This window comes from Phyllostomus hastatus, unplaced genomic scaffold, assembly GCF_019186645.2.
Source record: "Phyllostomus hastatus isolate PE091 unplaced genomic scaffold, TTU_PhHast_1.1 phas_scaffold_216, whole genome shotgun sequence".
In the NCBI taxonomy this organism is placed as follows: domain Eukaryota; kingdom Metazoa; phylum Chordata; class Mammalia; order Chiroptera; family Phyllostomidae; genus Phyllostomus; species Phyllostomus hastatus.
In genome coordinates this window covers 2,200,797-2,223,488 of record NW_025334018.1, presented here as the reverse complement: position 1 = coordinate 2,223,488, position 22,692 = coordinate 2,200,797, and the positions used below count along the sequence as shown (strand labels likewise).

Here is a 22,692-nt window from a genome sequence, read left to right as displayed (position 1 = left end):
CAGAACATTTGTTTGGCAGCCCCTCTCCCACCCCCAGCAGGGATATTTAGTGGTGTTGCCAGATATTCCTTCCCTACTGAGCTGAACTGGGGAGTGGCTTCTATCCGGGTATCCTGATTAGGTGGGGATTCCCACCTAATCCAGGAACCTCTGGTCCCTCCATGCCCTACACAGGGACCCAGAGAACTCCAGGAAAGGGGTTGGGGTGGACAGAAGCTGTGGCCGTGTGTCCCCCACCCTACGTCTACCCCAGTTACCGATGTAGCCCCTAGCTCTTGTCTTGCCCCGCCACTTCAGTCTCTCTTCCTCCTCACTTCCCCTTTGCTGCGAGGAAAGAACTACTGAAGGTCAAAGCTGTAGTCCTCCAGCTTCTCCTAGCCCTCCCTCCTGCTTTCTCTACCCTGGGAGGCCCCCCAAGTCACCCAGTATCCCAGTACTCCCCATTGTTTGGCTGAGTCTGAGATTCAGAGAGGTTAAATGCTGACCTGAGGCCACACAACCGGACTAAGGCAGAGCAGGCCTCCCTCTAGCCTCGCCCCACTCTGACCCAGCCAGTCCTGCAGACATCACAGGCCAGACAACTGTTTGGGTTTGGGGGCAAAGGGACTTATTATGCTGGCGGCACAGAGGGCCCAGCGGAGGACAGGCCAGGGTGGGGGTGGCACAAGTCCCACTCCCTTTAATCAGCTCTGTGGCAGAGATGATGATGGCTTGCATGCTCAGGCACTGAGGTCACCTGGGTTGGCACCCCGAGCCCCCCCGGGGGCCCCAGAACTGCGGCCTCCAGCCCAGGTCTGTCTGCTTCGGCTCTCCCAAGAGGCCTGCCAGGGCATCTGCTCCTCAGGGGCAGCCCCTCCCTGACACCAGCATCTCTCAGTTCTCCCCTGAGGACCCCCTGAATTAGGAAAGAGTCCAGACTTTGTAGGTGGAGGCATTGCTTTATTTTATTTAGGCAAAAATGAGTCAGAGCCCCACAGGGCAGGCGTGTGTGGAGTCAGGACACAGAAACACCTTCTCACTGGCCAGACTGCCCATGAGGGTGGAGTGAGGAGGGGCAGGGTGGTGAACCCCAGCACAAAGACCACCACAGCCACCTCTTTCCTTGGAGGAGCCAGCGGACCCAGCTTTTTCCAGCTGCAGAAATGGGGGGGGGGGGTGCAGGGACAAGGCGCCTAGTCCTACAGGGCTTCGGGTGGCTTAAACCTCACAGGATAGTGCAGATGTCCTGGCCCTTTTGCAGGGTCTGAGGGGCTGGTTTTTATTCCTGGAGCCTCCGCTTTAGGAATAGTTCCCTTTTCCACACCCCGTTTTACCTCACCCAGCCAGGCCTCTCAGACAGAAACCACTTATGTTAAGGAGCTGGTCCTGAGCAGGGCGGGGACTTGGGGACATGTCCCCACGTCTGATGTGCAGGAGGAACACTGTATCTAATCCTCCCCTGAGGACCAAGAATCTCCATCTCCTTCCCTCTGAGTGAACTTCAGGAGCTGGCCAGGGCCCAGGTGAAGAGGAGCCCCGGCCCAAGGGGTCTTCAGAGCACCCCTCTCCTCCTCCTCCAAAGGACTCCCTCCGTCCCCCTCAAGGGCCTCCAGTTTCCCTTGCCCAGCTCTGTCAGACTGCTCTAACTGGTTCACCAACCCCCCATTCACATGCTCCAACTCCTTCTTCAAGCTGGGCCCCTGGCCATTGACACCAGGGGTGTACTCTGTCCCACTGAGGGTCCCCAGAGGGCCAGAAACTTGGTCCTCCCTCTCCAAGGGAGCAGACTCTTCCTCTGAGCCAGAGGGCTCGGTGCTGTCCTGGGACTCTGTCTCCAGGACGGTCATGGGGAGGTCAGCCGCTGCACCCCTCAAGCCATCATCCCAGGGGATGCTGACACTCACAGTCCCAGACCCTGGGAGGTTCCCACTCTGAAGGCCACTCCCAGCAGGGAGGCTGCCAACAGAGGACCCTGGCCCCCACTGTTCCACCCCTGGCCCTTTCCCCTCCTCTTCCTCTTCTCCCTCTTCCCCACTCTCTTCCTCATCTGCAAATCCATCAGACTCCCCATCCTGACCCCAGGCCGCAGGCTCAGGTAGCAGCTGGGACACCTGGCCCAGAGGTTCCATCAATTCCCTGGCGACCCCAGGAGGGATAGAACCCTCAGTTCCCACGTCCTCAAATTCTTCTGACAGGTCAGAGTCCTGGCCACATTCCTCCTCTTCTTCTCCCCCCTCCTCCTCCTCTTCCTCCTCTGGGTGAGCACCATGGCCCTCAGGGGTCAGAACAGCAGGATCCCAGCCTTCTTTTCTGGTCTCCCCTTGAGAAGAGGGCCTCTGCTCTTCAGCTAGGTCCCACTTGGGTGAGGCAGGGGACCTGAGGTAGACACCCAGGGGAGTGGAGTCAGGAAGAGTCTCCCCCAGCTCATCAGCCTCGCTCTCATCTCTGCTCTCCTCCCCATCATCCTGGAGGCCCTCAGGGAGCTCCCCAGGCCTCAACTCCTCCTTCTCACCCTCCACTTTTTCCAAGGCGCTGCCCTCTAGCTTCCAGCTAGCCTCCGGGCTCCCCTTAGCTAGGGGCTGGGGCCCAGGGGCATCTTCAGGGACTAGGGTGAGTAAGCAGGACTCAGTGGGCCTTGAACTGGAGGGCCCCAGCACTGGTTCCACATCTTTCTCAGCTTCCTCTGACCCCAGGGGCCTGGATTGAGGGGTGTCACTTTCATCACAGGGCAAGGTCTCAGCAGGGAACACTTCCTTTGCTTCCCAGGGGGCCTGAGGCTCCAATTCCTTTCCGGCCCCATGAGACTCCAAAGGGTCTCTATTCTTCCTGAGCAGCATGGGAAGCTCTGGCTCCAGAGCAGCTGCCCCCTGTAGGTCCTTTCCAGACCCTTCCAAGTCCTGTTCCTTCTTTGCCTCTAAACCTTCTTCTCCCAGGAGCGGCTCCATCACCTCCTCTCTGGCCAAGTGGCCTGGGTCCTCCAACTCTACTACCTTCTGTTCCAGTCCTTGCTCAGCTCCTGAAGTGAACTCACCCCTAGCTGTCTCCAAATTCAAGGTGACCTCTGGGGGGGCTTGGCCGCCCTCTGGGGCTTTATCATCACTTTCCAACACTGGCTCTATCACCTCTGACATTCCGCAGGGAGCTTGGAGGCCTGGGGCCCCCCTGGGCTCTAGCTGCCCTTCAGGGTCCAGAAGGCCCTCAGCACCTCCTTCCCCACTGGTGCCCTCAGCTAAAACCCTCTGCTCTTTGGGCTCAGGGCTCCCTGAGTGCCCCTCACCTGTGCTCCAGCCCCCCGCTGTCGCAGGGCTTGGGAGCTGCAGTTCTCCCTCCTCTGCTAATTCCTCCTTTCCAGAGAAGCCATCCCGTTCCCTAGGGGCCAGCTCTGCCTCATCCTCAATGCCCACTCTACCCCTCCCAGAAGGCATTTCCTGGTCTAGTTTTTGGTCTCCCACCATCATATCTTCCCACCTCTGCTGATTTGCAGACAGTAGCAGCTCCTGTCCCTCCTCTTCCAAAGACCTCAGAGACTCTTGACTCTCTCCCTTCTCCAGGCTCTCTTCCTCTTGCAGGAACCTTTCACTTTCCTTGTCTACCTCTTCTGGAGTTCTCAGATTTCCCAGAGATCTCAGTGATTCTTGATTCTCCTTTTCTAGGGGCTTTGATGACTCTTGATTCTCTTCCACAGACCCCAGTGGTTTTTGAATTTCCTTTTCTAGGGGTTTTATTATCTCCTGATTCTTTTCTTCCAGAGAACACAATGGCTCTTGAGTTCCTGTAGAATTTAATATTTCCAGGTCTTCTCCTGCAGACTTTAGTGGTTCTAGATTCTCTGTTTCTAAACATCTTATTGCTTCTACACTCTCTCCTTGTAGGGATATTAGTAATTCTTGATTCTCTTTTTCAAAAGGTCTAAATATCTCCTGGTCTTTTCCAGGAGACTTCAGTGGCTCTGGTTTCACCTTTTCCAGAGGTCTCAATGTCATTTGGTCTTCTTCTCCTAGAGACTTCAGTAGCTGTTGAGTCTCTTTTTCTAGAGGTCTCATTGTCTCTTGGTCCTCTTGTTCTAGAGACTTCAGTGGTTCCTGGTTCTCTTTTTCCAGAGGCTTCCAGGTCTCTTGATTTTCTTCTTCTAGAGACTTCAGAGGGGAAGGATTTTCTTTTTCAAGAGTTCTCAGTATTTTAGGGTCCTCTTCTTCCAGAGACCTCAATGGCTCTTGAATCTGTTTTTCTAGAGCTCTCAAGGACTCAAAGTTTTCCCCTTCTAGAGACCTCACAAGTTCTTGATTTTCCTCCCCTGAATATAAAAATGTCTCTAGATTACCTTCAGAAGATCTCATTAGTTCTTGATTCTCCTTTTCTAAAGACTGCAGTGGCTGTGGGTCCTCTTTTCCTATAGGCTTAAGTAGTTCTACAGTCTCTTTTTCTAGAGTTCTCACTACCTCCATGTCCTTTTCTTCTAAAGACTTCAATAGCTCTTGATTCTCCTTCTCTAGAGATCTCAGTGTCTCATGGCTGTGTTCTTCCAGAAGCATCAGTGGCTCTTGAATCTCCTCTTCCAGATACTTCAGAGTTTCTTTTTCCAAAGGACCCTGGGAGTCCTGGATTTCCCTCATGTCCAGATCCCCTTCTTCTTGCTGCGTTTGCTGCTGCAAGCTGCTTAACACTTTCACTTCTGTGGCGATCTCTTTCTCTGCCAGCTCCCACATTTGCCCTTCACCTTCCTCCTGGAATCTGCTGGATACTCTAGTCTCACTGGGTTCTCCATCTATGGCCTCTAACCTGGGGTGGTTGGGGGTAAAGGGTGGAGCCAAGGAGGCATCATCCTTGGGAGACTGGCCTGTACTGGCCCCTTGCTGCTTTTCCACAGATTCCTCTAGTCCTGGAAGGATGCTGGCAGTGATAGCTATATTAGCGTCAGGCTCTGTAGCCTGTGGAACTTGCCTCCCAACCTGTGGCTGGAGCACAGAGAGAGGGGCATCCTGGGTTCTGATCTCTCCATCTGTAGCAGGGCAGGGAGCCTGAGGTGTGGGTAGAATGGGGGTGCTGGCTAAGGTGGGGGTATGGGCTTGGAGGAATTCCTGGCTCTTCAGAAAGGCTGGAACAGGTGTTTCAAGGGTGTCAGGTAAGGGTGAGGAGAGGGGAGTAGGGCTCAGGACAGAGAGCAAAGGTCCTAGACACCGGCCCTCTGGAGTCCCAGGAAAATGCAGCTCCAGCTTGGGGTCTGGAAAAGTGGAAGAGAAGAAATGGTGTCAGTATGTATTGGCAGGGGAGGTGGGGCCACAGCAGTTACCATTCCTGGCAAGAGTATCCATGGACCTTGTCGGGCTCTTCGGAGCCAAGGAATCAAGACATAGACTAATGCCTCTCAGGAAAGGAGTTACTCTGGGGTATGAAAAGCAAAGAAGGATGGAGTTTTGGGGAGGGGAAACATGGTCCCAACTCTTACCCTGGATGCTGAAGGAAGACTTAGAACCACAGCCAGGTACCTGTAGCCGGGAGTTCTCAGCCTCTAGAAGGGTCCTGGGGATGAGGGAGGAAAAACTGGGTCAGCCCTCTGTCCATAGGCCTGTAAGCAAGCCAGCCAGAAAAAACCCTGGCATTGCTGGAATCTTCTTCATTTTTACCACTATCATACAAATGCCATAGGTGGGGTTATACTAGGCTGTGCACATGAAATCACATAATCACATACCCAGATATCACACATGTGATCACACAGCATCACACACATATTTGAGACACACGGATGAGCTCATAGACACACAAGCAGATTCCCACACAGCGAACACCCTGTACACACACTCACATATTGCTTAGACTAGTCTCCTCCTCCCACCCCAGGCCAATGACCTCATCCTCTGTGTGTGGGGCTCATTCTCATGCTAATTTCTGCCTTTGTCCACACCACAATCCGGAGGGTCTGAGGAGGGGGCTTCCCAGGGGAAGTGGGAATTCTCAGGCTGTTCCCAGGGGATAGGCTCCCTCCTCCTCCCCCAGGGCCCCAGGAGCTAGTCACAGAAAGAAAAATCAAAAGAATTCAGCTCCCTCTCTCCAAATCCTTTTCATGCATCAAAAACCCAAAGGTTAAGCCTACTCAGATCCTTCCCCTTGGTGGTTTGATTATGATCAAGGTCTTCATCTTGGAATCTCCAAGTACTCTGGACCCCAAGCCTTTCAAGAGCAATGGAGGTCTTTGTATTTATGCCCCTGCCTTGATGCCCCAGGAGGATGGAGGGGGAGGGGACCAGCAGGGGGAAGGGAGACCAATCAATTCAATAGGTTATGCTGCGCATCAGCTGTCAACTCTTCCTTATGATCTCTGAGTCTGGTGAGTACTGTCTGCAGTCTCATCTCCATCCTCCCCACGTAGTGTTCTGCCCTCTGAGCTCATGCAGCTGCTCCTTTCCTCATCCCTGGGTCCTCGCTGATGTTCCTTTCTGGGCCTTGTTTTCCCTCCCCTCAAGAACCTGTCCTAGGGCCCCTGCCTTTGTTTGTCTGTGGATTTGGGGGCACTGTCCTCATAGCTTGTCTTGCCTTGGCCCACACAGTGGGCTTGGTATATGAAGATCTTCGTGGTAGCAAAGCCCCTCCCTCAGGCAAAATCACTGGACCCTCAACTAAGCAGGCCAGTTTCACGGAAAAGGCTGTGAGTTTGCCCAAATCCACACAGCCAGAGAAGCAGCACCTCCTCAGTCTCAGCCTTTCCTGAGCTAACAGGAAATGTGGTTTGCGGGAGGGATGGGTAGGGCCAAGGGATTAGGGTTTGAGCGTGGTCAGGCCCCATGACATTCAGGATGGAAGGGGCCTGGGATGTCTCCATCTTCCAGACAAGGAGACTTGTCATTGTGAGCCAGTGTCAGCCACCCACACCTGCAGTTCCTCCTTTCTGAGGCTGCCCAAGGATGTTACTCCTTTGGTGTGAGCACATACACACAGAGAAAGGGCTTTTCCACCCTTGGAATAAGGGTCTGGATGCAGATGCCCCACACACAGCCAGTCTCTCTCCTCAGGCTGTCCCACTCAGCAATATCGCCTCTCCTCAGGGGATTTCCTGGGCAAAGGACACTTCTCTGGTCCTGAATCCGTAGGAGATTAAGTGGGCTCAGATGGGAAACATCCTGGTGTGAAAAGAATCAGCCTAGAGTCACAGAACCTAGCGGTGGCAGAGCTGCCACCACGCCCATGGCTGTGGACCCCTCCAGCTGAGGAGCCTCTGCCCTAGCCTATATGTGTACATCTATGTGCCCAGATGGGTCAGGGTCAACTTGTACCTGTATGTGGCTACCTCCAGGCTGAGGGACATCTTGAGTCGCGACAGCTGCTGCCGACCTTCCAGAACCTGGGCAATCTGAGTCTGTAGGTCCTGTTTCTCTTGCTCCAGGGCCTCCACAGCCAGCTGCAGAGCAAGCCAGAGGCATGACGTCAGTAAAGGGCAGGGTCCTGCCTGCGGACTAACCTGCGTCCCCCTGGCTGCTGTAGCAGCACCTTCTGCTCCTGACTTCTCTGCGGAGCAGATTCCTGCCTCCTTGCCCCACTCTCTGCCCAGAGAACCCCCTCTAGAGCCTCCAGGAGAACGGGGGCCCCTCTCAGCCTTCTCCCATGGGGCTCCTCCTCTGAGGATGCTGATTAAATGGTTGCACATGCTGCTCAGAATTCAGATTCCACAGGAAGGGGGACGTGAGAGAGGGGAGGAGATGGGTTACAGAGCAGAGGAAAGGGAAAAAAGTGGAAGCAGAAGGAAAAACGATTAATCAAGACGCCTGAAGCCTGCAGGACTGGAAGCCAAACTGCCCTAGTCTCAATCACTGTCTTTTGCTCCTCACACCAGGCTCCCACCCCCTCCACTTCCTACACGTTCTGGAATCTGTCTCTTCTGAGAGGAGGGTGGGGGAGCTGGCCATAGTGAGAGCTCTGTCTGGCCCAGGCAGGGGGCTGTTTTCTCAGTTGCTGGTCACATCTGTGCAGTGTGAAGGGGAGCAGCTGTCCCAGGCTCGTGGAATGTGCTCAGCAAGTTGAGAAGCCATGACATGGGAGAAGGGCCCCTCACCCCCACCTGCCAGAGAGATGAGGGCGGTGGGAGCTCTGGAGATTCTAAGTAGCAGGACCATGAGTTCAGCAGTGATGAGAAGGAAAGTCCTGGGCATCTTGCCAGTGACAGTGGAGCCTGGGGAGAGGCCCAGTGTCCATCAAAGTGGGAAGGTGTATGCATGTCTTGGGCTTGTCTGCCCTTCCAGACAGTGTGATTTGAGAGAGCTCTGAACGAGCGAGTTGTGAAAGTCTAGGGCCTCTGGCACCAGCTCAGAGTTTTCTAAGAAGTGGTCCCTGAATGAACAGCCATCTCGCCCCCACTTCCACTCCCTTCCCCAGAAGGTCTCTGAGCCCCGTAGGGCCTCCTCAAAGCCTCGTCTGGCCTAGGCCCTCCACCTCCTCACCTGGAACTTCTCAGTGGCCCGCAGTCGTTCCTGCCAGCAGCCCTCCAACCTCTGCACCAGGGCTGCCCTGCGATCTTGGAGGCCGCTGCGCTCAGTCTGGAGCTGCTGCAATTCCAGGCGCCCCTTGCGGGCGGCCTGCACCACACTACCCAACCGCTGGCGGGCCTGGCCCAGCGCCGTTTCCATGTGCGCCACGCGCTCCTGGTAGCCGCTCACTGCCCCGCGCCATGCCTCGCCCAGCCGTCGTGCAAGCTCCCCAACCTCGGGGCCCGGCCCCGGGGGACCGAGGGTTGGGCTGGGGCGGCACGGGGGCCCAGCTGCCGGCAGGACCAGGCTTGCACGCTCCTCCTCGTGCGCCGCGCGCAGTGCTTCTAGCTCTCGCTCCAGCTCCGCCACCCGGCTGCGCAGCCAAGCCTGGGCGCACTTCTCCGCCTCGACCGCACGCCGACTGTGGGCCACCTCCTCCGCCATCCGATCGCGGGCCAGACGCTGCTGCTGGCACCGGCCCGCCACGCTTTCCACCTCTTCCTGCAGGCTATCGCGCGCCACCTCCGCTGCGTGCTTCTCTCGCCAGCGCTGGTCGACGAGAGCCCTCAGAGCTGCCAGCTCGTCGTCGGCACGGGCCCTCCAGGAGGTATCGCGGGACTGTGCCCGGAGACCATCAAGCTCCGTGCTGAGCAGCTCATAACGCTCCTCTAGCGCTTTGACCCGGGCCAGATAGGCCTCCAGGCGTCGGTTGAGCTCCCACATCTGAAAAGATTCCTCCCCCAGGCAGCCCTCCATCCTGCTTGTCTGACCCACCGAAGATGGTGAGACGCGGAGAACCAGGAAAAGCCCGCGGCTCTCAAAGCTTTTAGAATGAAAGGGAAAAGGAAACCAGAGGCCGACGGGGACAACGACTGGACGGAAGGGAGAGCAGCCAGAGCGACTGAGTCGAGAGTGGGAGCGAGCCTATTCATACTCCCGCCAGTATGGGGGGGCGGGGGTCGGGAGGGGGGAGCGGGCGGGGAGGCGGGACCTAGGCCTTAACCCCTTAGAGTTTAGAGGAACAGCTGCATCCTCTCTCCCTGCGACCCGGTGAACTGGATAGAATGTGGAACTAAAGGAAAAGCTATGCTTGGAGAATCTGATCCGGCTGTGGTGACTTTCTGAGGGAGAAAGCGGCGAGGAAGGGTCATGACCCCCGATAAAAGCAGATTATTCACAGAGCTGAGCCTGTGGAGGACGTGCCAATTGATTCAGGCCCGAAGAGGATTCGAGTCTGTTACTCAGCTCACCCGAGAAAGGTATTACGTACAGAATTCCCCTAAGACTCAATTTCTTCATAAAATGAGAACAATGATGGAAATCTCACGGGACTGCTGAAAGGGTAGATAGATGTGGCCACGTTTTTTGTAAATAGATAATACTGCCCTAAATACTGGAAGAAGGGAGCATTGCAGAGAGAGGTAAGAGAAAGACACTGCCTGGGAAAAAAGAACAGATGTGCCCTATTGGGGGACTGCACACTCACACACACCCTGTTGCTTCAGGGCCCCTCAGGAAATGGAAAAATCAGGAGAAAGGGTGAAAAATAGGGCTCCGCCTATTTCTCACCTCTGTCTTTCCTACTGCTCTTCCACGTTTCCTGAGGGTCACACTCCCACCTTTCTTAGTCTAAGACCTCTCCCAGTTCTCAGACCAGGGCACCACATCCCCGCCTAGGTGTCAGGGATTGTTGGGCGGCGGCCGCCCCCTGGTGGCTTACAAACCGCGCCAAGAGGAGGAAGCAGAAAGAAGCAGCTATTTCCTTTATCACAACTAGCCCGAATTTATCGAGCCTCTGTGATGTGCCAAATCGTGTTCTAACATGATTTTACTTACATTATCTGACTGAATCCTCAAAGCATCCTTTCGATGGTCCTACATTTCAGGAAGCAGAGAGCCCACTGAGGGTGTGAGTGGTTGGGAAGGCCTTCCGGGGTGGAGGAGAGTGGGTCTGTGAGCCAGGCAGTGCGAGAGCCGGATTCAGGGCATGCAGAGCAAAGGAGAAGCAGGGTCAGAGGGGGAGAGTCAGGGATAGTGCAACCAAGGGGGTCTAGGGAATGAATTTCGGCTCACATAAATCCAATTGAGCTCTATGTGTGTTAATGAGCAACTACTATGTGTCAGTATGAATTCCCAGCCCTGGAGGAGCTCACAGTTTGGTGATGGAAATAGACATAATAAGATTATTGCCTCACTTAGCTCCCAAGGTGCTTGCAGAGAGCCGGGGGTGCTCAGAGAAAGGAGAGCGTTTTCTGGGTGGGGGCTACAGCAAGGTCAATGCTGGGAGGCCATTCGCACCCATATGCCCTCATTCCCAGGCCAGCCAGGATTGGGAATTCACTGCCAATATGTGGAATGGAGGCCGGAGGCCCCATGGGTATGAATCGGAGGGAGTGACTGAGGGTTAGTGTAGACTGGGAGGCTGAGGCTTCTCATCCTCATTTTACCGCAGAAATCCTGCTGTTCACTGTGGGCTGGGGGCTCCTCAAGAATTGCATCTAGGAGAGCTGACTGAGTCCTCTCCCTCCTCTTTCGCTTCCTCCCTATGGGGAGAGAGAAGCTGAATACTTGGGATCCCCTGGAATTCTTGAAGTCCCCTGGAGAGGTAGGGTGGCATTGGGAGGTGAATTCCTCTCCTGGGCCCCTCGCTCTTACACAGAGGGGAGACATTTGGTAAAGGAGGTTAACACTTATCCACTCCCATATGTTTGATATGAGTATCAGTCAAGGCCAGGTTTGGGGAAGTCTTTGGACAATGCCATTAAGCTGGAGCAAACTCTCCTCCCATGGACCACTCTCACTGAGTGTCGGGGATCCCGGGGAGCAGAGATGATCTAGAACTCTGGAGAAGAGTATGGTGTTGATTTCCCTAAGGCAGGAGAAGGTGGGTCTTAGCAAACACAGCCTGGTAGAGCTACATCAGTGCTCAGCAGATTCTAAGCAGATACCCAGTATTTGCAGCAATGAGAAACGGACAAACGAGAGGCCCTCCTTGGGGGCCGGCAGGCACTCACCAGGCACACAGTGGGCCAAGTGTCCTCCTCTCCTCCCCCAGGGCTTGCATCGGATGACTGGGATTTTTGTGAGGTCTTTGGCTGCAGTTCTGGTGTTTCTGGGCCCAGGACACATGGGCCATGTGATACTACAGCGGTGGATACAAAGCTCGGTAGCTGTCCCTAGAGATTGTCCATGAACCAGCTCAGGAGGGCTCTGGGCTGTCTCACCGGGTTCTGTCCTTGGTCCTGACTCTTACGAGTTTTTATTAAAGACTTGAATGAAAATACAAAAGCTGTATTTACCAAATTGACAGGCTATGCAACAACTAAGAGTTAGATTTTGTCAGAATAGAAAAAATTAAACGAGATGACATTTAATAGGGACCAATGTAAAATTCTGCTTTAGGTTTTTAAAAAGTTAACAGCATAGGACAGGGCCTAGCTGGGGAACTCTGTTGGTTAGAGTGTTGTCCCATATGCCAAGGCTGCAGGTTCAATCCCAGGTCAGGGTACATGCAAGAATCAACCAATGAATGCATTTATAAGTGAAGCAACAAATTGATGTTTCCCACTCCTCCTCCACCCTGTCTCTCTCTCCCTCCTTCTCTCTAAAAATCAATAAAGAAGTCCTGGCTGGTGTGACTTGGTGGACTGAACTGTGGCCTACAAACCGAAAAGTCACTAGTTTGATTCCCAGTCAGGGCACATGTCTGGGTTGCGGTCCAGGTCCCCAGTTGGGGGCATGCAAGAGGCAACTAGTTGGTGTATCTCTCACACATTGATGTTTCTCCCCCTCCCAAGCTCCCTCCCTTCCCTCTCTCTAAATATAAATAAATAAAATCTTTTTTTAATAAAAATCAATAAATTAAAAAATAATATTAAAAAATAACAGTATAGCCTGGGATAGTGTGGCTCAGTGAATTGAGTGCCAGCCTGTGAACTGAAAGGTTGCTGGTTCGATTCCCAGCCAGGACACATGCCTGGGTTGTGGGCCAGGTACCCAGTTGGGGCTGTGCAAGAGGCAACCAATAAATATATCTCTTGCACATTGATGTTTCTCTCTCTCTCTTTCTCCTTCCCTTCCCCTCTCTCTAAAAATAAATAAATAAGCACTGGCTGGCATAGCTCAGTGGATTGAGTGCGGGCTGCGAACCAAAGCATCGCAGGTTCGATTCCCAGTCCAGGGCACGTGCCTGGGTTGCACGCCATGTCCCCCAGTAACTGCACATTGATGTTTCTCTCCCTGTCTCTTTCTCCCTCCCTTCCCTCTCTAAAAATAAAATAAATAAAATCTTTAAAAAATAAATAAATAACATCTAAAAATATATAATAACAACATAAAAAGAAAAATAAAGAATAGAGCATTTTTAGTTAAGAAAGCCTGGTGTGTTTAGCAGATCACAAGCATTTTATGAACCGACACTGAAGTGGCTGCCTAAAAAAATAAGAAGAATATGTGACTCACAGGTGGAACATGTCCCATCAGAGGTGGTGACAGTCTCTTTGCCCTTTGCACCTGGAGGATTGTTCTGGACACTGTATTTTAAAAGGGACCTTTATGGGTTGGAATTGATCCCAGAGGAACATAACCAGATGGTAAGGGAACTTAGAATGATGTGTAATGAAGACTTTCTGAATCTACTTGTCTCAGGATTGCAGCTAAGCTCTGAAGCTAAAAATGATAACCTGTGATACCATAGAGCCTAAAGAAAGTTGCCAGAACCACCCCGAAGGCCTCCCCCCTGCCCCAGCCTACCCAGGCTGCAGGAGAGAGGCAGGTGGGGCGAGAAGAGGCTGTGCGGTGCATCTCGGGGTGCGGAGTGGCCAGCCCCAACAGAGGCTGTGCTTCCCCCTCCTCTGCTCAGACGGAAAGGCTGAGGCCCACCACAGCGAGTGGGTGAGGACTTCCATAGGAACTCACTCCTCAAGGTTGCGGGTCTGCCTGAAAGACTCACTGGTGCCCTGCTCCTAGGCAGCCATCTTTTAAGGCAGCAGACCTGCTCATCTGCCCTCTGGGCCTCACGGAGTAGAGGAAACAGACCCTGAAGAGAGATGGCCAGGAATAGAGAGGGCCACGTGGAGAGAGGTGAGGTTCTGTGGGCCAAGACAACTCCACGAAAAGAGCATCCGCATGGCAGCAAGCTTTAAGCATCACTGCCTTAGGTTGGATCAGTTCCAGGATGCGCCAATTCTTGCTGGTTAAAATCAAATCTTTCTATCCTACCCCCACCCCAACCCAGTTTTTGGGAGAAGTGGGTGGAGAAGAACTGCAGGCTGGCAGAGGCTGGGCTGGGATCCCAGGGGGGAAGCTGACGGTGAAGTCTGTTTCCCACAGGACCTTGCTGCCCTGACCACACTGAGCTCGCACCAGGCAGGTGTTTGCTGACTGTCCTGTTGCATGCTGGGCTTGGCTCTCAGCACCCCACCAAGGGAGGACTCTGGTGCACCGCGTGTGCCTGTTGATGACCCAGGCCCCTGGAAGCAGTGTGACCAAGTTAAGAGCATTGGCACTGGGAGCAGACCTGTGTTTGAGTCCCAGAGAGCACTTCACCTCTCTGAGTCTCAGCTTCCTTAGGTGTAAAATGGGGACAACAGTACCCACCCCAACTGGGGTAGCCCAGTGGATTGAGCACCAGCCTGCAAACCAAGGGTAGCTGGTTTGATTCCCAGTCAGGGCACACACCTGGGTTTCGGGCCCTGGGTAGTACCCTCCCTACCAGAGCACAGAGCGCTCACCTCTGTAAGAGCAAGGCAGGACTGGGTCTCTCCTGTCCAAATTTCTGGCACCTGGCCCTCAACAGGTACACAGTGTATGCTTGTGAAATGAGTGAATGCGGGGATGGGGGCGCTTTAGTGTCACTCCCCACGCCCGAGCCATCCTTGCTGGGCTCCAGGGGCATATGCGCATGCCCTTCCCTGCACCAGCTGGGAGAGAATGAGACCTTCACTCCTCTGGACACAACACCATGTGGTTGTTAAGGTGCGTGTGCACAGAGTGAATAAAGAGCTCCCGTCGCTCGCTCCGCATCACCATGGTACTATCAGGGGTTTTTTATTTTTCACAATTTGAGGTGCACTCATTCAGTATAACTGCATCAAATGAGGCTCAAAGATGTAGCGTTGGAAAGGAAAGCAGCTGCCACCAATATGCACAGCAGGCACTGATTCTCAAACACTCAACACCCTGCAAAACAACGTGTTATTTGGAGATACGTACACATGCAGTAAAAATATTTTTGAAAGGCAAAAGGATGATAAAAATAAAGGTGAGTACACTGGCTCTGTCTGGGGAGGAGGAAGGGGATGCAAAGGGCTCAGAGAGATACACCGCAGTGTGTAACACGCTCTTTCTTGATAGAGGACACGTAATATTAGAAAATAAACACAGAGGGTAGTCACCTTAAGTGTTTCAAGTGTTCTTGGGTAAAAGGGCCCAGACTTTTGTTACGTGGATCAGGAAACAGAAACAAGCCTGATGGTCGGGAGGGATGAGGCCCACCCAGATGCCAGCCCAAAGGAGAAGGTTGCAAGACTTGCTTCTGTACTGAGCAGGCTGCCACCAGAAGGGGCAGTTGCCGTCACTGGAGCACAGACAAGCTAACCACTTTAGGGTGATCTGTTTCAGGAGCTGTCCGAGTGGGTCCTGGTGGCTTATTTGGTCCCGGGGACTCCAACAATTTAGAAGTGGACAACAAACCATCTGACCCCAGGGTCCCTCTTCTGACCTCCCTGGAGAGCTGCACTTCCTGCCCTGGGCAATTGCCAGAGGGTTCTTTGGGTCAAAGCAAGAGGCCTGGAAATTAATTTCAGGGAGAACTTGCCTGCCTTATTGGGTCAAAGAGAAGTGGAGTGGGATCAGGGAGAGAAGAGATAGTGGGCTCTCGACCACCAGCCCCTCCCTTGGCCAAGTAAGAGCGAGACCCCAGGGCCAAAGCTGGGGCCAAGAAGGCAGACCGACCTGCAGGAGCGGCTCTGGTCCGCACCTGCTTCCCAGGGCTTCCTGAGTCCTGCTCCAGCCAGTGCCACCAGAGGGGAAACTCCTGCCAGTCCTTTGCTGAATGTGATGTCTCAAGAAGGCACTAGGTGGAGCCAGGACACCAGGGTACCTCCCGCCCCATCTGTGGGATTTGGGAGTCAAGATGTCTTGCTGCTGGGAGTCCAGTGTGAGGGGTCCCACTAGGAGGGAATGTGAGAAGAAGGATTAGCGGCAAGTCAGGTCTGAGACGATAATTGGGTGAATGGTGGGAGAAGGAGGGAATCTGTGTGTGGGTGTGGGGGACCGTTTGTCCAGGACAGCTGGGGGGAAGGGGAAGTATATTTATCTTCTGAGCTGACGGCATTAAAAATAACTGGAGGCCCTGGGTAACCTAAGCTCCGCAGCCTCCTGTGTCAGGGTGGAGGCCATCAGTGGGGACTGGAAGAGCAGAGTGGTGAGGAAGCAGAGGCTAGGACTATGAATGCCTTTCCCCAGCCTGGGGCTCCCGTGTCTGGGCCAGGGCCTCCCGGTGTAGGGGCAAGGAGGGATGGAGGAGGGAGCAGGAGCCAGGCAGGAACGCTGCTGGCTCCCAGCGGAGAGAGAAGGGAAGAGGAGAAAATGTGTGGTGGAGAAGAGAATAAGAAAAGGTGAGAGAGGTGGAGGAAGTGCTCTACCTGGGTGCGCCCACACTCTTCCTCCCCCTCCTAGTCTCTGAAGCCCCTTGAGAAAAGGAGCCTGTCTTCTGGGCTCCATCCTCTTGAAGAGCTGAAGCTATAGCAGGAGGCACTTAAGTCAGCCTTCAGGAAGGACTTCCCTGGAGGAATGGGGACGGTGGGGAGGTTGTGGGAGGGTGGATTCTCTCCTCTGCTGAGTCCTGGGACTCACTGGGTTGCAGCATATGTTCTTGCCCCAGACAGGCTGCCAGACGGGATGACCTCACTTTTCTGCCTCTGTGTTTCTACAGCTCCTTGGCTGACTTCTGAGTCCAGCTGTGGTAACAGGACAATTACAGGAAAGTTTCACTGAAAGATCAAGCCTCTATACCAGCTGCGAGGAAAGGGGCTGGAGCTCAGGCTGAGCATCCTGAGGATGGCAGAAACTGGTGATGGCAAGAGAGGGCCCTCCTAGACACCTTGTCCCACAGAGCTCGCTGGAGAGGTGCCATCCTGGCTCTGGATCTGAAGAGAGGTATGGGAAGGACATGGTTGGCACAGAGTAGGAACTCAGTGACTGGTGACATTTTCTCACTCAATGGAAGGACAGACAGAAACTCTTGTGTCCCTGACTACACTGGCCCCACCCACTGCCATGTTGGCACATAATCAATGCTTTGTAAATGCTGCTCAAGAGGGTAAATGCTGGCCATGAGCAGCCCCAGGTCCAGATCCTACCCTTATGGGCACCCCTTGAACAGTAATGTCACCCGTGCTCAGTGTGGTCAAGTGGGTAATGGCCTGGCCTTGGCTCTCCTCATACTCAGGCACATACCTGTGCAGGCTGAGGCGGGTGGGGGGCTGGGTTAAGCCACTGAAGAATCTCCTCCAGTGTCCCTCTCCTGGCCTGGGTGCAGGGTCCCCCTGCCTTAGGGCTCCTGCTGAAACCTTAGCCCCTAATCCCCATTTGAGCCTGAACCAGGTGCCTCCACCTGTTCTAGCCTCATAATCTGCAGTCCAGAAAGAGGAGAGAGGCCCAGTGAGCGGCACAGGCTTGGCCCACTCCAGACTGAGAGATGGAAGATAGGCTGTGGGAAGACAAACGTTTTTCTCTGGGCTGAAGGACCTGCTTCCCTCGCTTGAGAGAAAGGATGGGGAGGGGTCCAGCTGACACCCGTTGTACTGAACCCAAACAGCCCCCTCCTGCTACCAGTGAGTTCCCTGCCTCTGCAGCCTGAGTGACCCCCCCAGGTGAGCCACACTCTTTTCTGGGCCTCAGTTTCCTCTGGAACAAAGGGGAGGCATGATCCCCCAGGGCCCTTCCTTCTGGGATTCTGTTCTCTGGTTCTAGAATTCCCAGCTTCTAAAATTCCACAAGGGGGTGGGGGGAGGTGGCCAGAAGGGAGGGCTCGTTGCCTAGGACTGGGAAGCTGTCAGGCTGCTCCAGCTTGAGTCACCAGCTAAAATCCCAGCCTGGCCTGTCACACCTGCTCAAGTGGCGGAGGTGGGAGCTGAGGCCTGCGTCCAGTCTCCTCTGGAAGCCCCTAGATCTTCCTGAACGGCTGCCAGAATCGCCCTCCTCTCTGCTTTTGGACCTTCCCTGCCCCCTGCAAGTGAATGGATCCCTGGGGGAAGTTGGGAGAGGCTGGCCAACCCTACCGCGGGCTGGGACAGGAACAAGGATCGTCTGAGGTTTCTGGGGCACTGGGCAGGGGCAGAGGTCAGGCAGACACGAGGAAGCAGAAGAATGGTGGAGATGACCTTTTAAACTCCCTTCTAGTTGGAAGAATGCTGCAGCTCCAAGGGATGAGAAAAGGACTGGAATGTTCTGGGAAATGAATGATGGCTCCAGGGCAGTCCATAGGCTGGGGTTAAGTGGGGTCAACCCTGTCTCCCTTCATCCACTTCAGTGCCAGTGACTGGGCAGGGGGCTGACCCTGCTGTGGGGCAACTGTCAGAGCACTGTGGGGACCCAGGGGGAAGGGTAGGAAGAGGGCAGAAGCGGTTCAGGCGACCCAGACCAATGGGACAAGAATGGGAGTGGGTAGGAACAAGGAGGGATGGGGCAGAGGGAAAGCTAAGAAACAGACCCTGCCTCCTATAAGGCTCTTCTAAGGAGTACTTATCTTCGAGTAGGAATAGGGCTGGACAAGGAACTCTGGGGGTCCCAGTGTCATTGGAAGAGAAGGGGCTTAGACATTTCCTGGGCGCCGGGGGTAGAGCCAGAGGAGGGGCTCCTGTGGAGTTCCTCCTTGATAAGAGCTACAAAGCTCTCCCTGAAGCAGGGAAGAGGAAAGGGGTGTGTGCCCCAGGGCGGAGGAAGGTGGCGCTGGCGCCTGGGAGAGATGGTGAGAAAGGAGCAAGGCCCCTCAGTGGGGCTGGAATGGGGAATCTTGGCAGCCCCGGCTGGGGGTGGGGTGCTGTCGGCCTGCCAGGTTTTCACTGCTGCCTGGGAAAAGCCCAGCCCAGAGATCCTTATCCAGGGCAGGAACAGAACTGGTTTCTCGACTGGCAGCTAGCAGTGCCAAGGGGCCAGAGGCAGGAAGAAGCCAAGAGGTCAGGAGGGCAGCGGCAGGCCCACAGTGGAGATGGGAGGGTCTGACGGGGGCCCTGACGCTTTGACAGCAGTCTCACCATCACCGCTGGGGCCTCTGTAGGCACTGTCTTCCTGTCTTATTTGCATGTGACCGGTTCACTTTCTTTCTTTAAAAAAATTTTTAATTGATTTGAAAGAGTGAGGGAGGGAGAGAGAAATACTGATTTGTTGTCCCACTTATTTATGCATCTATTGGTTGGTTGGCTTCTTGTAAGGGTCCTGACCGGGATCGAACAGCAACCTTGGTGGATCCAGGCGATGCTCTAACCAACTGAGCTATGCGGCCAGGGCTGATTCACCTTCTGTACAGACTGAGGGACTCCCCATCCCCAGGTTCCCCCTTGTTCCTATAGTCTTTTTCTTATCTTTCTCAGGTATGACTGGCCCAGCCAGGAGAAATACTTGGTTGGACCCTACTCCTCCCCTCCCCCCTTCAGTCCCTTCCCCATCCCCCACTAACTCTGGAAGGCTTCTGAGGTCACTTGGGGAGGGACAAAGGAGCCAAGAAGAGGTGGAGGACCCTGGAGGACTCTCCTCAGAAGCAGCTCCCTTTCATCCCCTTCAATTCCCCCTCCCCCACCACAAAGGGCCTGACCCTCCCAGTCCCATCCATCTAGTGCCTATGGTGGTCCTGAAGCAGCCTTCTGTGGGAACCTGGGGTCAGAGAGCCTGGCCAGCAGGTCCCCTCTCCTCTTCCCCTCCTCCCCTTCTCTCTCCCGCTGCTACTTTCTCCAAGGTCCTCCTCCCCCAGTCTCTTCCCAGCCCCATTCTCTCCCTCCAAATCAATCTCTCTCTCTTTCCCTCTCTCCCTGTCTCTGGCCAGACATCTGCCAATCCCTCCCTTGTGGGTTCTTGTAACTTGGCTATTCCTGCCACATATGGACATGGAATTGCCCTTGGGTTCTGGGGGCCTCACAACTACTCTGGACTCAGGGCTTTATCTTCTCTGGTCTCAGCTATGCCCTGAATCTCTTGGTTTTGACATTACTAGGCCTTTGTCTGATCTCCATGCTCCTGTGTCCTAGGTATGTGCACTTGCACGCACCTCAGTTTCTCTGAGATGCTGGAGCAGACTTTCCCAGTGCCTGGTGCCCCTGACGCATATGTCAGTCCCCAACCCTGGGGGAGAATCCCATGTGCCTGCTCCCTTGTTGTCTTCCTGTCCTGGGGCTGAGTGGCCAGGCCTCTCTGCTGCCTGAGCCCTTTCACGAAACCTCCTGTGGTTGGGGTTGGGTTCTGAGAAGCTTGGACTTTAGAGAACATTGCCCATGGAGATCTCACAGAATTTTTGGAAAGTAGGCAGGGCATGGGGTTTCCCATGCATTTTCTCCCAAATGCACTGTTGAGTAATGAAGGCCCAGGGGCCCTGGTGGTGGGAAGGGAACCTGGAAGGATTTTTTCAAGGGCTGGGCCAGGTGAGTGAGGGGCCTCTCCCTGATCCAATCTCCTGGTTTAAGACAGTGGCTTCCTTGTCATCTCAGGCTGGTGCGCCAGGAAGTACTGGAGAAGCAGAGCCAGGGGAAAGGCCCTGCCCATAAGGAGCCACTCCCTTCAGAGAACGCCCAGTCTCGTTGGGGAGACCCAGCCCCTGCCCCCTGGGATCTCCCGAGAAAGAGAAGCCTGCCTCTTCTCTCTACTTTTCCCAACACCTTTGTTTCAGAAAGATACCAACTAGGCAGAGAAGCAAGAGCAGGTGCTTGGAGCAAAATGGCAGACAGTTCCAGCCACCAAGACCTGGGAAGGGGGCCAGAGGACCTGAAAAAAAGGTCTGTCCAGGATGGAAGAGCAGAGTCGTGTTAAGGTTGGAAAGGGCAGGCCTGGGAGCCTGCAGCCTGGAGAGAATTCAGACAGAGAATTCAGACAGAGAGGGAACCCAAGGTGGGCGAGAAGAGAGGAGGTGGGGCTGGACGGAGAGGAGGCAGGGGCTCAGGCCAAGCGGTTAGGGCTCTTCTGGACTAAAACCAACAGAAAACTGGCATCCAGAAAGCCCAGCCCCATCCATATTTCCCATTTCTGAAAACAGTCCCAGCCCCCCAGTGACCTAAGCCAGAAGCCTGAGAGCCACTTGACATCTCCCTTTCCCTCACTGCCCTCAAGTCCCATCTCAGGTACCACTGAGGCTGCACCCCCCACCTCTGCATCCTACCCTCCGCTGAGCATCTCATTAGCCTCCTGCTGGGTTCCCCTCACTCCCCTTTCTCTCCTACCCATCTCCACTGGCAGCCTGAGGGACCTCCTAAAAACTCGAATGGGATGCCATCCCCCTCTAAAAAATGCCTTTTGAAGGCTTCTCATTGCCCTTAGAATAAGACATGAAACACTACAGCCCTCTGGTCAACCTGGCCTCTGACAGCCCCTGGCCGCCCTGTACTCCTCACATCCCTACACTTCTTGGACATCTGCAAATGGTCCTCGGGGCCTTTACCCTGTGGTTCCCTCTGCTCCAAGCATCTTTCCCTCTGCTCATCCCCACTAGGTGCTTCAGGACCTCCCAAGTGCTTTGTCCTCCAGATCACCTGCTCTCCGGTCACCTCTGCCCACCCCAGTCTAGGTGAAGCCTCCCCCATCACGTGCTCTCCCTCTGCTCCCCTTCTCCTTCATAGCGCCTACACAGTATGCAATTGTTTATTGGTGCTTTTATTCTTTAATTCTGTTTCTCCCTACAGACCCCAGGAGGGCAGAGATCCTAGTTCATTTTTTTCATTTCTGCATTCCCAGCACCTCGCAGGGCACCCAGCTCCTAGGAGGCGCTTAGGAAATGAGAGTTGGATGAACAAGTGAAAGGACCCCTCATGTCCCCCATCCCACACTCAGAGGAGACTCTGGACTCTGGCTCTAACCCTCTACCCTCAGCTGCAGCATGTGGCTTCTCATGGGGCAGAAACAGGAGGCCTTGGCCCCAGGCAGCCTGGTCTTGCAGGAAGAGGAAGCTCGCCCGCCAACACAGAGGCTGTGAAGCATGCCCACTGACTCAGCACTGATGCAGGGAGAGGTCCCTTCAGGCTGTGTTAGAAGCTAAGGCTCAGAAAAACTAAGTAACTTGTCTGAGGTCACACAAATAGCAAGTGGCAGAATCAGGATTCCAAACTCTTATTCCAGCACTCGTGCTCGTTCCACTCTACCTTGCTATGATAAAGGAAAGAGAAGGAGGGGAAAACTAGTTAGAAGCTGCTGCTATGTAAAACTTGGTGAGAGGCCCTGCCTGGGTATCTCATTGGTTAGAGTGCCATCCCTATATGCCAAGGTTGGGGGTTCAATCCTTGGTCAGGGCACATACAAGAATCAACCAATGAATGCCAAAAAAAAAAAAAAAGAAAGAAAGAAAAACCTGGTCAGTGATGACAAAGTGTGGCATAGGGCAGTGGCCTGGGGAAGGAGGGCAAGCATTTGAGAGAGATCAGGATGGAATTAGGAAAAATGCAGTATAGACCTGAGCATGGAGGTTCAGGAAGATGCAGGGGAGGAGGATCCAAGGGGCCTGGAAGATCTAGGAGCCAGGGAAGAAGGGGTATGTGAGAGATCTCAAGGCAGAGACGGGCTTGTCTCAGACTCAGGGACCTGGGCAGGTGCAAGGCCAGCGAGCCTGGGAACATCAGTGAGCTCATCGGGAACATGTGGGAGGCCAGTGCCAGGCCTGGGTTGCCCACAGAATGAGGCTGGAGGAGAGAGAAGGAACAATTGAAGGAGGAGGAGGAAGTTGTGTCACCTTTGTGGAGAATGTGGGAGAAGATAGGTATCAGCTTGTCAGTGTCAGGTGCTGCTCCGAGGTCAGGAGGATGATACTCTGGTGACCTTGGAAGCCAGAAGGGGGAACCAAGGAGGCTGGAGGAGGGGCAGTGGAGGTGATACTCATGGATTCAGCAGCAAATGAAGGGGTGGTGGTGATAAGAGTGAAGGGAAGTTTTGCAACTTACATCCCTGCTGCTGAAATCTCAGCTCCCACACTTACACTAATCTATCTCTTTTCCAATAAGCCAGGGACAGGTTATATTTTTGAAAACATTTTAATAACATTAACCAATAAATACTCGAC

General features: G+C 54.2%; 1 protein-coding gene across 1 annotated transcript; it reads right to left on the bottom strand.

Moving 5' to 3' along the window:
- Positions 1-933: 933 nt before the first annotated feature.
- NES (nestin) lies at positions 934-9,321 on the bottom strand. The gene is made up of 4 exons (XM_045817314.1): positions 8,412-9,321; positions 7,251-7,375; positions 5,426-5,499; positions 934-5,200 (listed from the first exon to the last, which is right to left on the bottom strand). Exons 1-4 carry the CDS (start codon positions 9,192-9,194, stop codon positions 1,428-1,430), a joined length of 4,755 nt encoding a protein of 1,584 aa, XP_045673270.1. The 5' UTR covers positions 9,195-9,321; the 3' UTR covers positions 934-1,427.
- Between the last annotated feature and the right edge of the window lie 13,371 nt (positions 9,322-22,692).